Below are 20,520 nucleotides of genomic sequence, written 5' to 3'. Positions count from 1 at the left end.
CAAGGCTTCATTGACATGCTCTTCTCCTATCTCAGCGACTAACGGTTCCTCGTGCTCCGCGATCATCGGCTCTTCGTAGGGCAGGGTGATGTCAAGATTATACTCTTGGTGAAAAACATGAATTAGTTCCCTCCAGGTTTTAAGGGGACTAATCTTCCTGATAATGTACCATCGCAAGGCAAGGCCAGTCAAGCTCGATTGGTACGATTGAATCATCCTTCGGACCAAGTAGGCCTGCAAGTAGGTCTCTGGGCGGAAGGTATCGGCATATCTTTCGCATTCAGGTGCTTTGAGTTTTTCAAGGATCTCAATGCCGGCGTAATTGGACAGGTCCATGGGATTACACTCCTGCAACTCAGCGGCTTAACTTTTTCATGATCCTTTCAAACCTGTCTATAGTACGGCTATTTTTCGGCAAATTTGCGGGTGTCATGACGGTGCTTAAGGCAACTACAAAGTTGGCTTTGACTTGAGTGGATTCCATTTGTCTCAAGAGTTGTTGAAGGACAATGGACATCTGTCCTACGCCGTCTTCAATGTTAATAAGGCGATTTTGTACATCATTCTGATCGGGTCCTATTGCATGAGGCCATTCACGAGTGATTGGTGGTCGTCAATTCATAATTACCTGTTCGTTGCGAAAACAATGAATGAGCACAAAAGTAAACAAAGATTGACCCATAGCAATGATCTAACTGCTTTTTTATTTATCAAAAGAGGATTTATAAACTGCAAACTCCTGACTTGAAATTGAAATGACGAGATGAAATACTAGATATTAAACAAAAGTCTCTAAACAATGGGACAAAACTTTCACACTATTAACACTAAGGGGCACATGATTGCAAATTTATATGCGACGGGGAGTCTTGCGCTTGCGCAGATGCTTGCTTTCTTGGGTCGGTTCTGAGGTGTGCATCCAGTCCATTCCCAAATCCCTCTCCATGAGCTCTGCTTGCTCGTGCGGGCTGCTCTCTCTGATTGAGTGAGGGACTGATGGCTTCCATTTTGTCGGAATACGATGGTTGTGGATGTAGGACATGGAGGTGTGGTGGGCTTTTTCTTCTCCCTCAAGCCCTTCAGGTACCACGATCTTTTTGCGATGGCACTTGTCCCAGGTTTCCTAAGTGGTAGAAACTTCGAATGCGTAGTCACGGCTTGTATAAAAAAGAACTAAAGAGACCTTCCTGATGGAAGACGATGGGATCTCCTGAAGGGCTCCATATTGTCGTGCCACCCGATAAGGGTGATAGAGAATGGCGCCGGTGAGGCCAAGCAACAGAATTGGGAGATCACGCTTATAAGCGAAGCGAGCTCTCTTTTCATGGAACCAACCAGCACACCATTGGAATGCCTCAGGAGTTGGGTCTCTTAGGAAGTTTACCCAATTTAAACAGCTTTGATTGGGAATATACGGTCCTAAAACCATAATTTTTTGTAATGGATTTTCAAAAGCACTCGTTTCAGATGATCGCATGAAGTCTCGAAATTCGCTTAGGTGAGAAAAAAACCAGACTTGTAAAATTTCAGGAGAGGCTCGCATGATTTTCTCTGAGTTGTCTTTAAAACGATTAAAGAACAAGAATGTTTCAATTAAGATCATGTTGACATAATTCCCCCCTTTTAAGATCTGATCAACTATCCATGCTATCTTGGGAGTTATGGCATTTCTTTGATGGGGGAAGATGATGAGCCCGAAAAAGGCCAAGAGGAAAATCTCACTTTTCTAGGTCATAGGCTGATTTTGAAAACATGCATTCATAAATTCCGGTGGGCGGGTTTTATGGTTATCTTCAAGAATTTGTATCATAGTATGGACTTGATTCTTAAAAGCCACGCTAACCCACGTATCGGGATGATGCACATCGATGGCCCGACAAGCTTTTCTCAAGAGGCATTCCAGTGATGATCTTTGTATTCTTCTAGGGTTGGGGTTAGCTCAAACCTACCGAATATAAAAGTAACCGTCTTTGGGCACCAGAAATGTGCCATGGCTTGTATGACTTCAGGACGAATAGTGATTTGGATCAACGATAGGAGATGACCGACTTTGGCTTTCACACGCTCTTGGGCAAATTGATCTAATTGACCCCACCATATGAAGAGCTCTGCCTTGGGAGTAGGAATGAACTGGATATCGTTTTTCCCCATCGCATATAAACTGGGACTTGAAAAGCTTATCCTAAATTGCCATGGGCCAAATAAAAAGACTAAGTGAAAGTAAAGAAATTACTTTTGATTTTTAAAGAAAAATGGCAAGCACAAAGACATGCGAGTGAGATGTGCGACTCGATTTCTAACTGAGAAGGATTGTTGAGATTAAAAGGATATCCACCCGTCGCAATCTCGCGTTAGCAGCATACCCTCCTAACCTCGGCTAAGAAATTCGGGGAAAAGAAAAGCAACCTCTACATCACAGTCTTGCGTTCGAGGTCGTATCTTTCTTAACACCATCCTAGAAATCCTATGGTGGCCCAGGTCCGGCGGCCGGGTTGTGTGTGCCATGTCTAGTGCTAAAACATTTAAGGATGCACAACAGTTTATAATCACAAAACATTTTATTTTAACAGAATAAAAACTCTAAGCTATTATCACAGCACAAAAGAAAAAAACCCAAGTCGCAAAGCATTTAAACAAAGATAAAATGGCCTAAGTCCTCAAAATCTCCAGCGGAGTCGCCAAGCTGTCGCGACCTCTTTTTTTCGGCGTCCGCAGTCGGGTAGGAGCGCCTAAGAAGGCTAATGGCTCGGCTGAATTTATTAAGCCACTCTCCCAAGTCCACCAATTCACGACTTAATGGTTCAAGTTTTTAACCTTGTAAATCAATTTTTAAAATGGAGTCGCCACTAATGATTTGGGGTGGGTTGATTAGAAACCCAAGCGAGTATCGGGAGAAATACTCACTCTGCGCAGAACTTGAGAAATTAGGATCGGGACTTGATTACACTAGTTAATCACTAATGCCCTTTCGGTACCTAATCTTGTTTAAACCCTAAGGCTTTTGGATGTTCGAGGGATTTTCCATGCATTTTCGGGAGGAAAAACATTTTTGAGTCTTTTTCTAATTTTGGACATAAAATGGATTTTTCAGATTTTTTTGGTATTTTTGGGAAAATACAAGTCTTTTTGGCTTTTTCTGAATTTTTTTGCTTTTTCATGAATTTTTGGCTTTTTTTTGGATTTTGGCATTTTTGGAAAATATGGAATATTTTTATTTTTTTTTTTTTTTTGAAAATAAAATATTTTTAATATTTTTCAAAATATTTTTGGAAAATAAATTATTTTTGATTTTTTCTCGATTTTTTAGAAAATAAAACATTTTCATCATTTTTAAATATTTTTCGATTTTCTAGAAATTAAAACATTTTGGATTTTTTGAAAATAAATTATTTATTAATTATTTATTGGAATATTATTTTATATAAAAATAATAAAACAAAATAAAACCGACTGGGTCGGATCCGCAGGTTGGGTCCGACCGAGCCGGCGACTCCAAACGCGGGCCCGACACGGATTTTTCGCCTTTTTATAAAAAAATTAAAATTAAAAATGACGCCGTGGCCGGGTGTTTGGGGACGCCCGGCCCGGCCCGACGACCCGGCCCGACTCCCTCCTCGGCGAAAACCTACCCGACCGGCTCCGCCCAAAGACCCGACCCCGCCGCCCGCGAATGCGAACCCTACCCGATTTTCCGGTCCGGATCAAGCTTCGCGACCTAGAAAATCGCAAACCCTAGGGTTTGCAAATCCAGCGCCGGGACGGAATGCCTAGGTGCGGAGGCGACAATGGCTACGGCAGCGGCAGCAAGGACGACAGCGACTATGGCGGCGACGTGACGGAATGGGGTTGTGATGAACGGCAGGGACGACGGCGACGGGCTTTCGTTACCTTTTTTATCGCGGGCGATGACGGCGACAGCAAGGGTTGCGATGAACGGCAGGGGCCACGGCAAGCAACGGCGAAGCTGGTGAGCTTGATCTGTGACGGCGAAGGCTACGGCGAACAGCGACGGCGACGGCGAGACCTAGTCCCGGTCAAATTTGGCCGGAACGCTCTCTCTCTCTCCCTCGGGCTCGCCCTTCGAGCTCCCGAAGTCTCTCGAGGACCCCTCCGAGCTCACCACACCACGGCCAGCCCGAACTCGAGCTCCCGAAGTCTCTCGGGACCCCAAGCCTCGGCTGGCCTCTCTCTCTCTCTCTCCTCCCTCGTGTCTCCTCTGTCTCCACCCCCCTTCGTCGACGGTGGCTCCCCTCTATTTATAGGCGCGGGAGCGGCCGGTCGGCGAGGCTTCGACCCGCCGGTTGGACCGCCGTCCCATCCGCCATCATCGCTTCCTCCGATCACGTCCCGTCGACGCCACCTGCCCCTCTTCTCCGCACGCGACCGTCGTCCGCTCATGCTTCTCCGGCGTCGCGCTGCCCGCGCGTGCTCTTTAGTGGCGTGAGGAAGAAGATGACGCGGAGGGGCCGGGCTTGAGGCGATGATGGGCCGAAGGCCCATGCGGGGGCTGCTTCTTTGCTTCTTTTCTGTTTTCTCTTTTTTCGCTTTTCTTGCTGTTTTTTTCTTTTTATTATCTATTTATCCGAAAAAGGAAAAATAAAATAAAATAAAAATCCTTTTAATTAAAAAAGGGAAATTTAGGCGGCAACACTTACGCTAAGAATTCTTTGCCTTTGTTACTCACTAGTATATTGGTAGATCTATAATGGGAAACGGTTTTGGTTTTTCTGACAAAACTCTTAAGGAAATGGGAATAGGAAAAACCAAATTAGCAGTCTTTGCACAACGTAAGAATCGCCCGATTGACTTTTCATTGATGAAGACAATGTCTAGACAGTGTGTACAATCAAAATAAAAATTGCTCGTCTACACCTAACAAGCCCAGATCCAGAATGAGAAAAGGGATTGAAGTTCCAAACTACACCTCAGCATCTGAATCGACCTCTCTCTTTCTCCTCTTCGTCCCAGTCAACCCGTCATCGCTGGACGGCGAGCTAGGCTCGGTGAACCGACGCTTGGGGTTGACCCTCACGGGCTCATACTCGACCGAGCCGATGTAGAGGTCAGCGGCACAATTCCACATGTGCTTTCGTTCATCCATTAGTTCTGAAGCTAAATAATATTGTACACACCGTTCAGATGTTCAGACAATTAGATTAATTGGATTCTTGGGATTGAGCCAAACCAAATATGAATTTTTAAGGTTTCTTAATCTATCTCGGATTGTGTTGGATCGGTTTATTGGATGGATCGACTCTTGTGGCCTTTGAACGTGTGCGTCCGACCCAAATCCGTCTTGACATCTCGACGAATGCCTGACCATCCTCCTCCAAGGAGAGATAGAGAGAGAATGGCGTCACCTTCTTCTTCGTCAGGAGCTGTGGCGTCGCCGGCAACGGAGGAAGAGCTGACGCTGATGGTGAAGTGGAGCAGCAAGAAGTACACAGTTCAAGTTTGCCGAATCAATGAGTTCACCGACAGTAATCTACACGATGATGATCGATGGAGGGATACCGGTCGTTATAAGCACCCAGCATGCAAATTCAATCCGGGAAAGACAAAGCCAAAGCGTATATTACGGACCCACAGAGTCGGATGACTGGTTCACACGGTCTATTCAAGCATGACGAGACAGCGTAAGCGAAATCACCAAGGAAAGGGAAGAAACAGACGGCGGCCGGGAGAGATTAATCAGCGAAACGATGGTGCCGAAAACTAGTGTTCGAGATTGTTATGTCATGGCTATCTTTTATGGCTTCAAGTTCAGGATATCTTTCTCCCACTGATGAAGAAAATAATGTCTTGACAGTATGTACAGTCAAAATAAAAATCGTTCGTCCACACCTAACAAGCCCAGATCCAGAATGGGATAAGGGATTGGAGTTCCAAACTCCACCTCAGCATCTGAATCGACCTCTCTCTTTCGCCTCTTCGTCCCAGTCGACCCGTCATCGCTGGACGGCGAGCTAGGCTCGGCGGACCGACGCTTGGAGCTGACCCTCACAGGCTCGTACTCGACTGAGCCGATGAGGTGAGGGAAGTTGAGCTTGGCCTGCGACCCTCTCATCTTGAAAGCGGCCCGGTCATAGGCCAATGCCGCGTCCTCGGGCATCTCGTAAGTCCCGAGCCAAATCCTCGCGCCGTTCTTCTTGGGGTCTCTTATCTCTGCTGCATATTTTCCCCATGGCCGCCTCCTCACTCCTCTGTAATGCGTCATCCTGGCTGGCGCTTTCATCTCGCGCTTCACCATCTCCGCTCTCGTCTGCACCTCCAGACCAATGCCGTCGTTATCAACAGTCCTCGTTTCGAAATCAAGTTCTTGACTCGAAGCCGAAGGCATCACCCACCCAGAACTGAGTGCATCGCTCAAAGCACCGTACACCAACATATCCTCCGAGTCGTCGACTCTCAGAGGTAGTTCGCTCCAACTTTCCATCAGCAAAAGATCGCTGAAGCTCGAACTCCTCGGCGCAAATACTGCATCATTCTCAACAATATCATCATCATCGTGAAAAAGATGATCACAAATCGATTTCAAAAGATCGCATTGATGGGTCTCAAAGGGACTCATGAATTCTGGAAGCATTTTCTGATGGCGATCGAGCAGCTATTCACTTGTGTACAGTTTGTATCGTTGATGATTGAAGGGCTAGAGCGGATTAGTTGAGAGGATGGCCATAGTGGAAGATTCATATATATATAGGTTGAGCTAGCTTAAACAACCATTATTTTCAATCATCCAATCTATTTTTCACATTATTAGCTCCCATGTTGCATTTGCTGAGAAGGTGCCCATGCATTGACGGTGATATTCTACACGTTTTAAATGTTTGAATTCACATTTATTTAACCGACAGTCTTCATGGAATAATGTGCTTTTGCCTTGTCTCGATGCACGTTTCTTTGTTTATTATTATAGTGGCAATGACTATATTATAGCAATAATATACATCAGCAAGATTCTCATCTCTCGATAGGGTGCCGTATAAATCCAGTCGCGTATGAATTTAAAAAAAAAGGGCAATTTCGGTCGGTGGGGAGACAAAATGTGGAACGTGGCACCAACAAAAGAGAGAAACAAACAAAGAATTCATGGGGGAATGACGAATATATCTATTTTTCATATATTGTGTCTTTAAATGCGAATGAGAAATATATATCTAAAACGTAAATTAGCACGTGTAATCGTGGATAAAATAATTGAATGAGTATCACGAGGAGTGAATACATTGGCACGGTCAATGGATGAGGCAAGAGGTTTGACCATTTTGTCTGCGTGTGCTCTAGATTAAAGGGCCAATTTACTAACGTGGATATTGGAGATAGAGCTTGCTTTTCACTTTGAGAAATGAGTAAAATAATTAATAATAGAGATATTTCTCTAGGATATTTCTCTCTATTGAGAGATAATTGAAACATTATTTGGATTCTCCGTAATTCTTAAAATTGTGCGTATCTCTCTCTTTATCATCTATATCATTAACCAATATGTTACCTAAAGATAATCAAACTCTTCATCGTTCAATATTGAAATAAATAGAAATTCCACATTTCTCTCTTCCACAAACCTCACGTCTATTGAAGAAAAAAGGTAAAATTATAGGTAATTCAGGCAAAATAAATGATTAAGACATAATAACATGGATTAACGAATTGAACAACATACGGTCAATTTCAACAATTCTCAAAATAACCATGTAGTGTGCTCATTCCCTTTTCTTGAAAACCAAAAATTTACGTACTCTATTTTGGATTTGAGAAAAGTAATGGGACCTAAGGATGTCACAAGGTCATGGTCAAATCGTTCAATGGGAAAGCAAATTGTCGCTTTCTCAACCATGTCGATGTCGGAACTATTTGACTTTTTGCCTCCTAGACATTTTGTTTTGGTTTGACTAAGCTTCATGCGCCGGCGGGTATGGCGAAAACGCCGGAAAGTATGGGCGCGGACCCACTCTGCACGCGCACTCCACACAACTTCCATCTGCTGGGCAAATTTACTTACGTGGATATCGGAGATGAGTTTGCTTTTCGCTTCAAGAAAGGAGTAAAGTCACTAATGTCGGAGATATTTCTCAAGAATATTTTTCTTCATTAAAGATAATTAGAATATTTATCTAAACTCACCGTATTTCTCAAAAGTTCTATCTTTGATTGTGCATATCCTTAATTGATATGATACCTTAAATAATCATGTAATAAAGCTTATTAACGTACTTCATTGTTCACATTGAAATATACAAAAGTACCGCAATTCTCACTTTTGCATATCTCTTATTTTGGCATCAATGTCATTCAATCCTTAGGTGCACGTGGGTGTGGTGCAATTCTCATAATTCACGTCATCTTCTTTTTCAATAACCTCTCTCAATGTCAATTCTCAACATTGCTAACCAACGTCACCCCGTTCCGTTGTCGCATAATCTACGAAACACTATTATCTAAGGAAGCGCCCATCGAGCTTGTTTCATAACAATGCTAGTCACACTAACCATGTTTTTATCTATGAACAAACACTAACAAACTCATGGCTCGTGATGAGCCAGATCAACGGTGTCTTGGCAGCTAGATTGCACAACAGCTACATTCGACACACAAGCAACCATGTTAACTCAACTGATTCACTCTTCACCACATCAAGCCGGCAATCCACTCGAGCATTTTTCAGATCTTTTATGCAAACTCATATTGAAATTTTTTATACATCATGTCAGAGATATTTCTATAAGGTATTCTCCTCTTGGAGGTAACTAGAATAATTCTTTTAATTTTTCATATCTCCCAAAATTGCCCATACATCTTCATTGGATTGTGCACATCCTTCAATGATGATATGTTATCTCAGATAATCAACTAATAAAGCCTAGGTAGCTCAACATTGAAATATACTGAAATTCTGCATTTCTCTCTTCCGCATATCTCGCATCTACAAGAAAAATGTAAAATTACACGCAATTTACACAAAATAAATGATTAATGCATAATAACATGGATTAATGAATTGAATAACATATGGTCGGTTTCAACAAATTAAATCGTGTGCTCGTTCCCTTTTCTTAAAAACTAAAAATTTATGAACTCTATTATAGTCAAATCGAGGAAATTCGTTGAATGGGAATGCAATTTGTCGCTCTTTCGTAATCATGTTCGATGCTTCGGAACTGTTTGACTTTTTGCCTCGTGGACATTCTGTTTTGGGTTGACTAAGCTTTCTGTGCCGACGGGTATGGCGGAAACGCCGATAAGTACGGGCTTGGACCGACTCTGCACGCGAACTCCACACACATCTTCCATCTGCTGAACGTTCGATTACGTCTGCGCTCGAGTTCATCGCCGTGTCCGGTCGGCGGGTTGAAGGGGAACGCGGCCCCAAGGTGAGGTTGTCAAGTTTGGATGCGAGGGCCTTGAGCTCAAAAATCAGTTGTAGGCTCCATGTGTCATCTCTTTTCTTTATAGGTCGTTGAAGTGGGCCGACAGACTTAACTTGAAAAAATAACCAAAAAAACCTTCAATTTTTATATTCGTACCAATTCAATTATAAATCTTTTAATTTGATTAATTGAGTTCTAAAATTTTTGACAGTTTGTCAAAATAATCAATTTAATCAATTTTAGACGGAAATTGCTTACGTGAATAGTCAACCTTAACATTGACAATTTGTTGTAATTTTTTTCTGACTTTTTTTTTATATATTTATCTTATTTTCTTTCTTTTTTCTTTCATTCTTTCTTCACTATTTGCTGGGCCTCGATGATGACCAGCAAGGTCACCCACCCTCGCTGAATTTTGGCGAGGGTGACCTTTGTTTGCCTCGACGATGCTTGCCCTCACCAGAGGCTAGCAAGGGCAAGGCTCGACCTTATTGGGATCTAGAAGAGGTGACCTTGCTGACTTCAAGCGACGATTGCCCTCAATAGAGGCTGGCATGGGTCGGCCTCACTACCTACGAGCGAGGTTTGACCTTGTCGAGATCTAACAAAGGGCAACCTTACTACCCTTGGACAAGATCCCAAGGAGGGCAACTTCACCTAAGGCCAAGGAGGGCAACCCTTATCGATCATTGCAAGTGGGGGAGGCAGAAGGAACAAAAAGAACAAAAGAAAATAAAAAATATTACCCATGATTGTCGAGATCTAACAGTGTTGTTACACAAGCAAAGTCCATTTTCTATACATTTGATTTGCAAATTTTGGCAATGGTTTCTCATATGGTTAAAGTCATTTCTCACTTTCATCCAAAACCATAGAAAGCCCTCTTCGTCTTTTCCATGGCATCTCTTCCTTCGCATTCCGACCCGAAAACAGCAATCGTGGGCTACCCTACTTCACACCCTCTGCCGAAGGGACATCGGCCGAGTGTCACGCATCTGACTTTGCTCACTATGCCCCCTGCCCGAGTCTCACGCCCCCCTTCCATCGTACAACCACAATGCAAAATGTCCGACAAATTGATGCTGGGCGCATTCGACACATGTATTCTTTGATGGACGTTGATTGTCATGTTAATCTATTTTAGAGTGTTACCGGTTTTCTCCATTTTCCTTTACCTCCTCATTTGGCCTAATTACCCGATATTAAAAGTCGTAAGGCTAACTATGTTCAATCTCACAATCATTGCATCCGTCAACGTCCATCAAATGTATAGAAAACCGGTAACACTGTGAGGATATCCGTCATGTTAAGTACATGCCGGTAATTAGTGAGGTTTATACGACGTGAAGGTCTTCTTTTTTTTTTCACTCTCTTCATGTGTAGGAAACAAGGGTCTTTTTACGATGGAGTTAGTGATCGAATAGGCCTTTGGTTTTTTCTGACAAACTCTATGGAAATGGAATAAAAATACCAAATTGTTACTTTTTGCGAGATGAATTGCAGATTGACTTTTAAATGTCTTTGCAATTTGCACAATTAAGATAAAAATTGTTCATCCACACTCAACAAGACCATATCCAATGTGGGAAAGGGCATTGGACTTCCAAATTCACCTCTCTTTCTCCTCTTCATCACTGCCGGACGTGGATGGTGAGCTAGGCTCGGTGGACCAAACATCCAACTGACCTTGATAGGCTTGTACTTGGCTAAGCCAACGAGGCGAGGGACGTTGAGCTTTGGCCTTGGACCCCCTCATCTTAAAAGCAGCCCGACTATAGGCCAATGCTGCATCCTCAGGCGTCTAGTAAGTCCCAAGCCAAATCCTAACCCCGTTCTTCTTGCGGTCCCTTATCTCCATCGCGTAACTTCCCCATGATCGTCTCATCACTCCCTTGTAACGGGTTCTCTCAACTAGTGCTTGTACCTCATGCTCCACCATCTGTGGTTTCTTCTCTGTTGCTAGACCAATGCTGTTATAATGAATGATCACCACTTTGAAATCAAGTTCTTGGTTTGAAGCCCGACCAATGCTGTTATAGTCAACGGTCGTCACTTCCAAAACAAGTTCTTGATTTCAAGCCAAAGGCATTGTCCACCTGGAATTAAGCACGTTGCACAAAGCTCCGTACACCATCATGTCCTCTGAGTCGTCAACTTTTAGGGGTAATTCGTTCCAACTATCCATTAATAATAGATTGTCGAAGCTCAAACTCCTTGTGTGTACGCGTCTGTAGGAGTTGCTGCAAAAGATGTTGCATTGACACTATCATCATCATCATCTTCAAGAAGATACTCACAAATGGATTTCAAAACATCGGATTGATTAGTCCCTCTTGAAGCATTCTCGTTTTGGCTAAAATTTGTAGCTTTGTGGTCACTGATTTTGGAAGATTGAAGGGATGTTTTGGTTTTGGAAAAGTGAAGAGTTGAAAAGACCAGCAAAGTGGGAGCTATAGGTAGGTTGAGCTCGACTGCTTGGCTAGTGGTGATTTCAACATAAATGATTTAATTCTTAGCTCCCATTTATATTAGATCAAGTTTCTGGAAATGGGCATGTTTGAAATGTTCAATAAGACTTTTTTAATCGCGAAAGACATGAATTAATATTTTTTATTATCCATTTTAAATTAAAAAACCAAAGCATGGGGCGCGCTCCTTTTTATTTTATTGGGGAAGGACAATAATGTGCGCATGCTTTTGTATATAAAGTAACATTTTTAGATCTGATGTATCGTGCCGTACAGGTCCAATTACATGCGCATTTGATAAAAAGAAAACTGTAGAGCCGTATTAGTCTGTCTTCACATGTACAGATTTTTTTTTTTTTTTTAAGTGCTATTAAGTTTCAGTAAGGGTTAGGGGCTGTCCAAAGGTTATTGAAAAATATAAGGATAAGTGTACCAAAAATTTTAAAAATTATCAAAAATATGGTTGAGTTATTAAACATTCGAAATGTGCAAATTCAATTTTAAAACTTACATTTTTTTTTTGACAATCCAGAACCACCGTCCGCAGTTGGCGACGTAAACCCGTGGAAGTATTAGCGCAGGGTTCTACCACCCATGGCACCCCACTTAAGTTGCGCAACGTGACGAGTAGGGGAATCGAACCCTGGCCTTTCGTGTGGCAAGTGTGTACTCTAACTAACTCGCCCACTACGGGGTGGGTAAACTTACAGTTTTTTTTTCTTTTTCAGTTTTAAAAACTTACAGTTGATACGAGTAAATCTCTATTTTTTGTAAAAAAATCTCTATTAACCCATCCAATTTAATCAAGGGAAAATATTAATAGGGATTTTTATTACTTTTTCTCTCGAATGTTTGTTAATTTTAACTTGAATGAGGATTAATGTCTAAAATGACATCATTTTGGCTTAAACCACAGCCGGGTTTGGAACTTCTCCAATAAAAAAAGGGTAATTGTCGATTAATCTATAGCAAAGAACCTTTTCCTACTCTTTTCCTGTGTACAAACCCTAATGGAATGGGATAAAAACACTAAACTGTAGTTTCCACAATCAAAACAAAAATTGTTCATCCACACACAACAAGCCCACATCAAGAATGTGAAAGGGGATTGGACTTTGAAAATCCACCTTAGCATCTACATTAACCTCTCTCTTTCTCATCTTCGTCCCTGTCAGAAAGCTTTCACCACTAGACGTGGACGGCGAGCTAGGCTCGGCAGACCGACGTTTCAGGCTGACCCTGATGGGCTCGTAGTCAGTGGAGCCGATGAGGTGTGGGAAGTTGAGCTTGGCCTTGCACCCCTCATCTTAAAAGCTGCCTGGTCATAGGCCAATGCCGCGTCCTCGGGCGTCTCATAAGTGCCAAGCCAAATCCTTGCTCCGTTTTCTTGGGGTCCCTCATTTCTGCTGCGTATTCTCCCCACGGCCGCGTCCTCACTCCTCTATAATGCGTCTTCTTGACCGGCACTTGTACCTCACGCTCCACTGTCTCTTGTTTCTCCTCTGTCGCCAGACCTACGCTGTTATAATCAATGGTCGTCACTTCGAAATCCAGTTCTTGGCTCGAAGCCAGAGGCACTGTCCACCCGAAATTGAGCGCATCGCGTAAAGCGCTGTACACCACCATGTCCTCCGAGTCATCGACTTTTAGGGGCAGCTCGCTCCAACTCTCCAACAGTAAAAGATTGCTGAAGCTTGAACACCTCCTGCAAATGTTTGCTGGAGTTTGTGTAGAAAATGCTGCGTTGACGGCATCATCATCATCATCATCTTCTTCAAAAGATGTTGACAGATGGATTTCAAAGCATCGCATGGATCGGTCTCAAAGGGACCGAAGATTTCCTGAAGCATTTTCGCTTTGGGCTAGAATTTGCAGCTTTGAGATCACTGAATGTGGAAGATTGAAGGGATGATTTGGTTTCTGAAGGAGTGAAATTGAAAAGACCATGAGAGAGAGAGCTTTATATAGGTTGAGCTACATTTTGGATGGAGCTTCTGGGAAAGTGCCATGTAGTCATCGATGACATATGACTGATGACTCATGAGATTCTCAACACGTGTTTCAAATGCTCACTTAGACTTCTTTATTCAGGAGAGACACAACGTGATATACTTTATTCTTATCCTTTCTGAATTGAAAAGCCAAAGCAAGGGGCACGTTCCTCCTTTTTTTAGGGGGCAAGGATAGTGGCTCTTTAGATCTGAAGGGTTGCTTCATGGATCCAATGACTGACGCTTGAGAAGAAAGAAAACTTGGTGGCACGGAAACGTACAGGATGTGGCGGAAAAACGAAAGAAGAAAACGAGAAGCACTGATCATGGAAAAATTACAGACGAAGTATAGGAGATGACTCGAGTTCTTTGAACATTGTAGTAGTGACATGATATTTTAAGGAACGCCATTTTTCTTTGTTTGTCTCATATATTCCGATTATCGAAAAATGTTTCTCCATTTTTTTTTCTTTTTGATATCTTTTGAAAGTAAAAGATGGACCGGAAATTTTTTTCCTTTCTGAATCAACAAAAAAAAATAAAACAAGACATAAATTACCAAAAAGGATTTATGTCTCTTAATTTCAATATTTAAAATGCCAACTTGACCTCCCCACCAACATGATTATCGTCATTGTCCGGAGCATCAACATAGGGCCCTAGAACCTAGCTTAGGACTTTGCTGGGCGGACCTAGCACTATAGTGCTCGAACCAACACTTCGAGTTCACAATCGAGATCCGTGGAGTCTAACTTGGGATCTTTGGGGGTAAGACTTGGACTCCAAACCTTATGCTTATGATTCGGACTTCGCCCGGCCAAGCTCGATTGACTGTTGAACTGACAAGAGGAGGTCCCAAAGACGTCGGTGGCAACAATCGGCAGTGAAAGACTTTGAAAATCAAGTTGAGCATTTCACGATTATCAGCCATTTGATCCGCAATGGCTAAGATGCGATCACAGGTCGCGAATGGTGAACGAATTAGCAACCGTAACCTGTGAGACTTCGTCAACAGTGATTGGCGCCCAAACAAAGGCTTTGGACACGAATCCAAGCTCTTCGGATATTCTTGACAAAGAAGACAGAGAAGAAGAGGTGCTTCTCTGGAGCAGCAGTCCGATGATGGCTGAGTCACCTTGGGCACGAAGATGAATCAGAAACAAGAAAGAACTCTTTTGGATGTCAATCCCCTGAAAGAATTTTTTGGTGATGTCACTCAAAAAATACTCTCTAGAATGTCTCAACGGGTCTCTCTCCATTGTGCGAGCAACGACCAATGATAAGGTTGTGGCTGTCGGAGGTGGTGGCCGGGGCTGATCGGCAAAGGAGAGGGAATTAGAAAGTGGATTTTTGCTCAATTCTTATGTTTTTTGTGCATAGAAAATCATATCCTCAAGCATGCGGATGTCGACTACGCGAGTTGGACCAAAATGAATTGGCATTTTGTTATTTGTTATTCGTTATATATCTTTATTTATTTATTATTTATTATTTTTGAGTTCTTTTTAGCACTATTTACTTCTTCTTTTCTAACTTTTTACAATAATTTATTGCTTAATTTGTCGAGTAAAATTTAAGAGTCAACAAAGCCATAACTGCTCCTTTGCTCGTCATGTGCATGTAGCCTAAATTCAACCAAGTATGATTAGTTTAGTGACTTGTCATGCTTACACATCTATCACTTTTTAGATTTAAATTTAAATCTGAAAATAAATAAAGAAAATCATCTTTAAATGTATTTGATCAATAATATTGATAAAGATCTGGATAAAATATTTTGAAATAAATTTCTATAATCCTTCCAAAACACTTATATCTTTGAATTAATCTCATTGATTTTAAATTTGTAAAAACCATATAAAAATAAGAAAAAAAAAAACAGAAAACACCTCGGACTATGCCCAATGTAGCACATCTACCCCCAAATTTATTTTGTAACATCAAAAACTCCACATTTGTGCCCTTAGTACATATTTGATTTTTCAGCCAAAAAGACATCGTGAAGCCATAGGAGTGCAATGTCAACGTGGATTTTAGTGGTGTTCATTGGTGAAATCTTGGCGAGGGGTAAATGTATCCCATAGGTATAAGTTTAGGATTTATTGTATCACATAAAAAAAATTACGGTAAATATGTTATAATGAGTCTAATTTGGGGTTTTATTCTCTAAAAATAAAGTAACTTTAAATATATTGGTTTATCCGTGTAGTTTGTGATGAAGTCAATACAAGAAATATATATTAATACATGAATGATACCCAGATTTTGAAATATAACTTCTGGTTACTAATGTGATTAATGCATTATTTTTCAATTCAATTCAAAATTAGATCAAGATAATTTCAAGGAGAACTTAATTTATGCCTTGAATAAGCTTCACTTAATATTCACTAAATTTTAGACGCTACAATAAAAGAATGAAAACTTTAATTCGAAACACACATGCTTATCCTTCACTTAGTTTTATTTCCTAATTTTGAATTAGCTTTTGTACTTTAAAGAAAATTTATTTAGCAAACAACCAAAGTGAAACTAAGGTTTCTAAAAGACCACGTATTTTTGAATTGGGGATATTTTTAAGATAAAAATAATGTTAAGTTGATGAGTTTTGGTTCATTAGTTTATTTTTCGACGATTAGTCAATTACACAAATTGAACCGACACTTATTAAGTCAACTATGAAATGTATTTGATACTTACTTAAGTACAAGGTCTGGGATAAAAAAAATCCTGAATCAGCCTAAAAGTTTCGAGTTCAAAGATTAAAGACTCCTCCCTCATCTCAAGTGTTTCCTAGTCCTGTAACTTATACCCGAATTGCACAATGTTTAGCCTCAACACTATTATACAATAAATTATCATTGGCATCTAAATTTGTGTCGATCAGTTAAGCATTCATTAAAAAAAAAAAAAATTTTAAAAAGTAAGAAGAAGAAGAAATAGAGTTGTTGAGTCAGTCCGATTAGTCTTCAACCGGCGACGGTTAGCGCTGCCATATCCGAGATTCTCGCTTCTTTGACCCATTCAAACCCACAAAATCTCAACAGAGAAATCCATCTTATCAGAGTTCAAATGACCAGAGTCCTTGAAGCCCCCTCAAAAACGGAAGATCTCATCTCTCTCTCTCTCTCTCTCTCTCTCTCTCTCTCTCTCTCTCTGTGGCTAACTCTCGCTTTCTCTCGCTCTCCCTGGCGTCCGAAGAAGATGAAGATGCGAGCAAAAGAGCAGGTGAGATCCAAGTACTCCTCATCTCGGTTCAATCTTTGATCTGAAACAATATAAAAAAATAACGTCATGGTAATGTTCGCAGGAAATCTGACTGATGTTGAATCTTTTGTTCATGGTTTGACCTGAAATCCGCGTTGATGCGATGGTGTCAGATCCAGACATTACCATAACGTTCCATCCAGAGCCCTCAAGCGAGATGACGCCTATTTTTCGTTCGATCCGAAGACAGCCTGATGTTGTTTTGTATGTCATCGGTTGCTTCATGAGTCATCAAATACGATTTTCTGAGATTTTATCTGTTAACTGCAACTGACATATTCTTTTATTTCCGGATGGTTTGCCTGCTGTCGTGGTTCTGCGGTGGGCGTCCGGAGGAAATGATTCGATCATCACGGTCCGATTTCTGTGCTCCGATTTCGTTTGCGCGGGTATGTCTCTATATACATTAGCTGTACATTTCGAGTTCTATGGATGAGATATCATTGAGTTAATAGAAAATCGAGATGGGTGGATGATGGTGACCAACGAGTGCGGCGATTATCTAGCAACACATTGAGGTGGTTGATAATCATGTTCCAGAGATTGGCAGTGGCCGATGATAAATTGTGTGATTTCCAATTTGATATGAATTATTGTTGAAATTTTAATTGTTTAAGATTGAAAAATGAGTCATCAAGGTTTCTCGGTAATGATATGCAAACGACGAATAATAATAATAACAACAACTGCATGATAAAACCATAAATAAGAAAAGGGCAGAATAAGAGGATTGGTTTATAAGATAGGCTCGATTAAGGTTCAATAATGAATTTTGGGCTTGAACAGTGTCGGAAAGTTTGGGCTTAACTTCATTAAAATATATTTGGGCTGAATTTGAATTTTAGGGAAATGGGTTAATTAGATTGAGGGGGCTAGATATGAGAGCCCTAACTTGTATCCGTGGCCCATATCTAGAAATAAATCATAAATAATAAAATAAAATAAAATAAAGAAATTAATAAAGAAAATTAGAAGTTTCATTTAGTTAGTGTACACATGGTTCAGGGTTTTAGTAGACACATTTGATATAGTTTAGTTTTAGAAGGTCAATCCTTTAGAAAAGAAATTGAAATCAATTCGAACTAAGCTCATGATAACAAGACTGTTAAATTCTTTGCCCATTTCTTGTCGGGCTTTTTTTTATTGCACTTCATTCGGTGGCTATCCTTTCACTACTATCTTTGAGTGAATCGATTGTAATTCTTGTATATTATTTTTTTATTGTGATTTTCCTGTTTTAATTGAATGGTTAGATTACATTTTAGGACCATAATAAATATAAAAACATTACATAGGACACTTATTGGACATAAACTTTAAGAGTAATGATTGAACAAAAAAAAAAAACTGCATGTGATACTTAGTTAACAAATAATCAAGTTTTGGAATGGCACTAGTTAGTAAAGAAGTGAAATCAAGTCTAAGACTCTAGATTTCTAGTTATGTAGAAAGTGATGTGTACTCCAATATCTAACTTGGTTTCTAGTTTATCTCAACCTCCTAATATAAAATTTTAGTTGGGTAAATCAAAATTTAATATCTCAACATTGTGCGAGGTAAGACTTTGGGAGAACTTGCACTGAACAAGGATTGTTGGTCCTAACTTGACATTACCTCTAAATCTATCCCTTTCCTCAGTGGAGAAGGTGTTGTGTCAAATACACTTGGGTTTCTAGTATACCTTACCTAATATAAAAAAAACTTTGAAAATAAAGTCTAATAGATATATATATATATATATGTAGATAATTTACATATTGGATATGTAACTTTCTCTAGTTATGGACTCTTAAATTTTATTTATTTTATTTAGAACTTATATTTCACCATCTAAAATTTGCAGTTAATTACCCTATAACTTTATTTTTCTGAATAATAAAGTCATTTCTTATACGGTTTCTTATACGGTTTAAGTCATTTCTCACTTTCATCCAAATCCTAGAAAGCCTTATTCCTCTTTTCCATTGCATCTCTTCCTCCGCATTCCGACCGGAAAACAGTAGTCATGAGTTACCTCACTCCGCATTCTCCTTCGAAAGGACATCGACCGGGTGTCATGCATCTGACTTTCCTCATTGTGCCCAACCGTCTTAGTCGCACGCCTCCCTCCCAACCTGCGGTTTGCCATCTTCCTCTACCTCCCTAATGGACCTAATTACCCCATATTGAAAGTCGTGGGGCTGACTATGTTCAATATTACAGTCATTGCATCCATTAGGACTAATTGCAATGCCGCCCTCTTGGTGGCGAATCAAAGATTTACGAAAATATGTACCTCCGTGCAGTCGAGTGTTTCATCTTATATCATCGGGATCTAGTGCAATCATTGGCATTAGAGCCAATCGTGCTACAGTTGGCCAACAGGCCTTGATAAAGGCGAAGATGACAATAGAAAGGCCTAAGGAGGCAGTGGTGTCGGAGGTGGATTATGAGTGGAGGTCCATAGGGATAGTGGTTGTTAGGGTGGGTCTGAGGATGCGAGGCACATACGTGTTTGGGCTGTGAAAGAAGGGCTATGATGGCATTGAAGCTCATTGTGATGACATGAAAGTTGTTTTTGCAAAGTTACGGGGGAGTGAAGCTTTAGTTTCCAACGATAATTTAGTCGTTGGCTATAATCTTCCGTCGTGCTCTTATAACAATTTTGACTAAATCCATCCACAGAACCAGCTTAGGAGCTGCTATTGATAGTAACATTCACGAGCCCGCCTTGAACTCTTATTGGCCATAATGTTCTTTTATTTTCCATATAATTTAGTGATCCGTGATTTTTGAATGATATAAGAAATTCGCAAGTACTGAATATATATCAAAATGGGGCTGGGTTGTAACTTGCAAGCTATCTCATCTGTTGAGATTCACAAGTACTAAATTTTATTTTAAAAAATTAATTAAGTTATATATCGGGCAAAATACTAGCGATTTAAATAATATTTCAAATCTTAATTCATCGATATACATTAGACAAACCTTCTATTTAGTAAGAGTAATGCACTTCACGCAATGTACACTCATCTTTCATAAATAACAATTTCATATAACATTGGACTTTGTCTTAGAATATTCACTGCATTTTATAAATGCCACACAATCATTTAACAATAATGTAGAAGTGAAAAAAAAAATCATAAACACTAAATTATAGATGGAAAAGAAAAGGATACCTCAAGTTGTCATAGTGTGCTTTAATGAGGCCGTAGTACTTCTTCCACCACGACCCAAGCACGTACATGCTTTGCATCCTCATACCCAATTCGATAGCCAATATCCTCACAAACCTCCACTCTTAATCCATGTCCTAAAACACTGCCTCCTCAGGCCTCTCCATCATATTCGCCTTTATCATAATCCTACCAGCAACCCATAGCACGAATGGCTCCGTTGATGCCAATGCCAAGCGTTGCTCTCGTAGGTCTCTAGTTT

At 40.6% G+C, this 20,520-nt stretch overlaps 1 protein-coding gene and 1 pseudogene across 1 annotated transcript; both read right to left on the bottom strand.

Annotated features, from left to right (window-relative positions):
• Positions 1–5,789: 5,789 nt before the first annotated feature.
• On the bottom strand, positions 5,790–6,631 carry LOC104454907 (ethylene-responsive transcription factor 13). The gene has a single exon (XM_010069779.3). The coding sequence runs from the start codon at positions 6,584–6,586 to the stop codon at positions 5,819–5,821; it is 768 nt and encodes a 255-aa protein (XP_010068081.2). The 5' UTR covers positions 6,587–6,631; the 3' UTR covers positions 5,790–5,818.
• A 6,257-nt stretch (positions 6,632–12,888) lies between these two features.
• On the bottom strand, positions 12,889–13,651 carry LOC120288781 (annotated as a pseudogene).
• Positions 13,652–20,520: the final 6,869 nt, after the last annotated feature.

This window comes from Eucalyptus grandis, chromosome 10 (genome assembly GCF_016545825.1).
Source record: "Eucalyptus grandis isolate ANBG69807.140 chromosome 10, ASM1654582v1, whole genome shotgun sequence".
Taxonomy (NCBI): Eukaryota; Viridiplantae; Streptophyta; class Magnoliopsida; order Myrtales; family Myrtaceae; genus Eucalyptus; species Eucalyptus grandis.
Note: the sequence above shows the minus strand (reverse complement) of the source record. Positions and strands in the feature narration are given on the sequence as shown.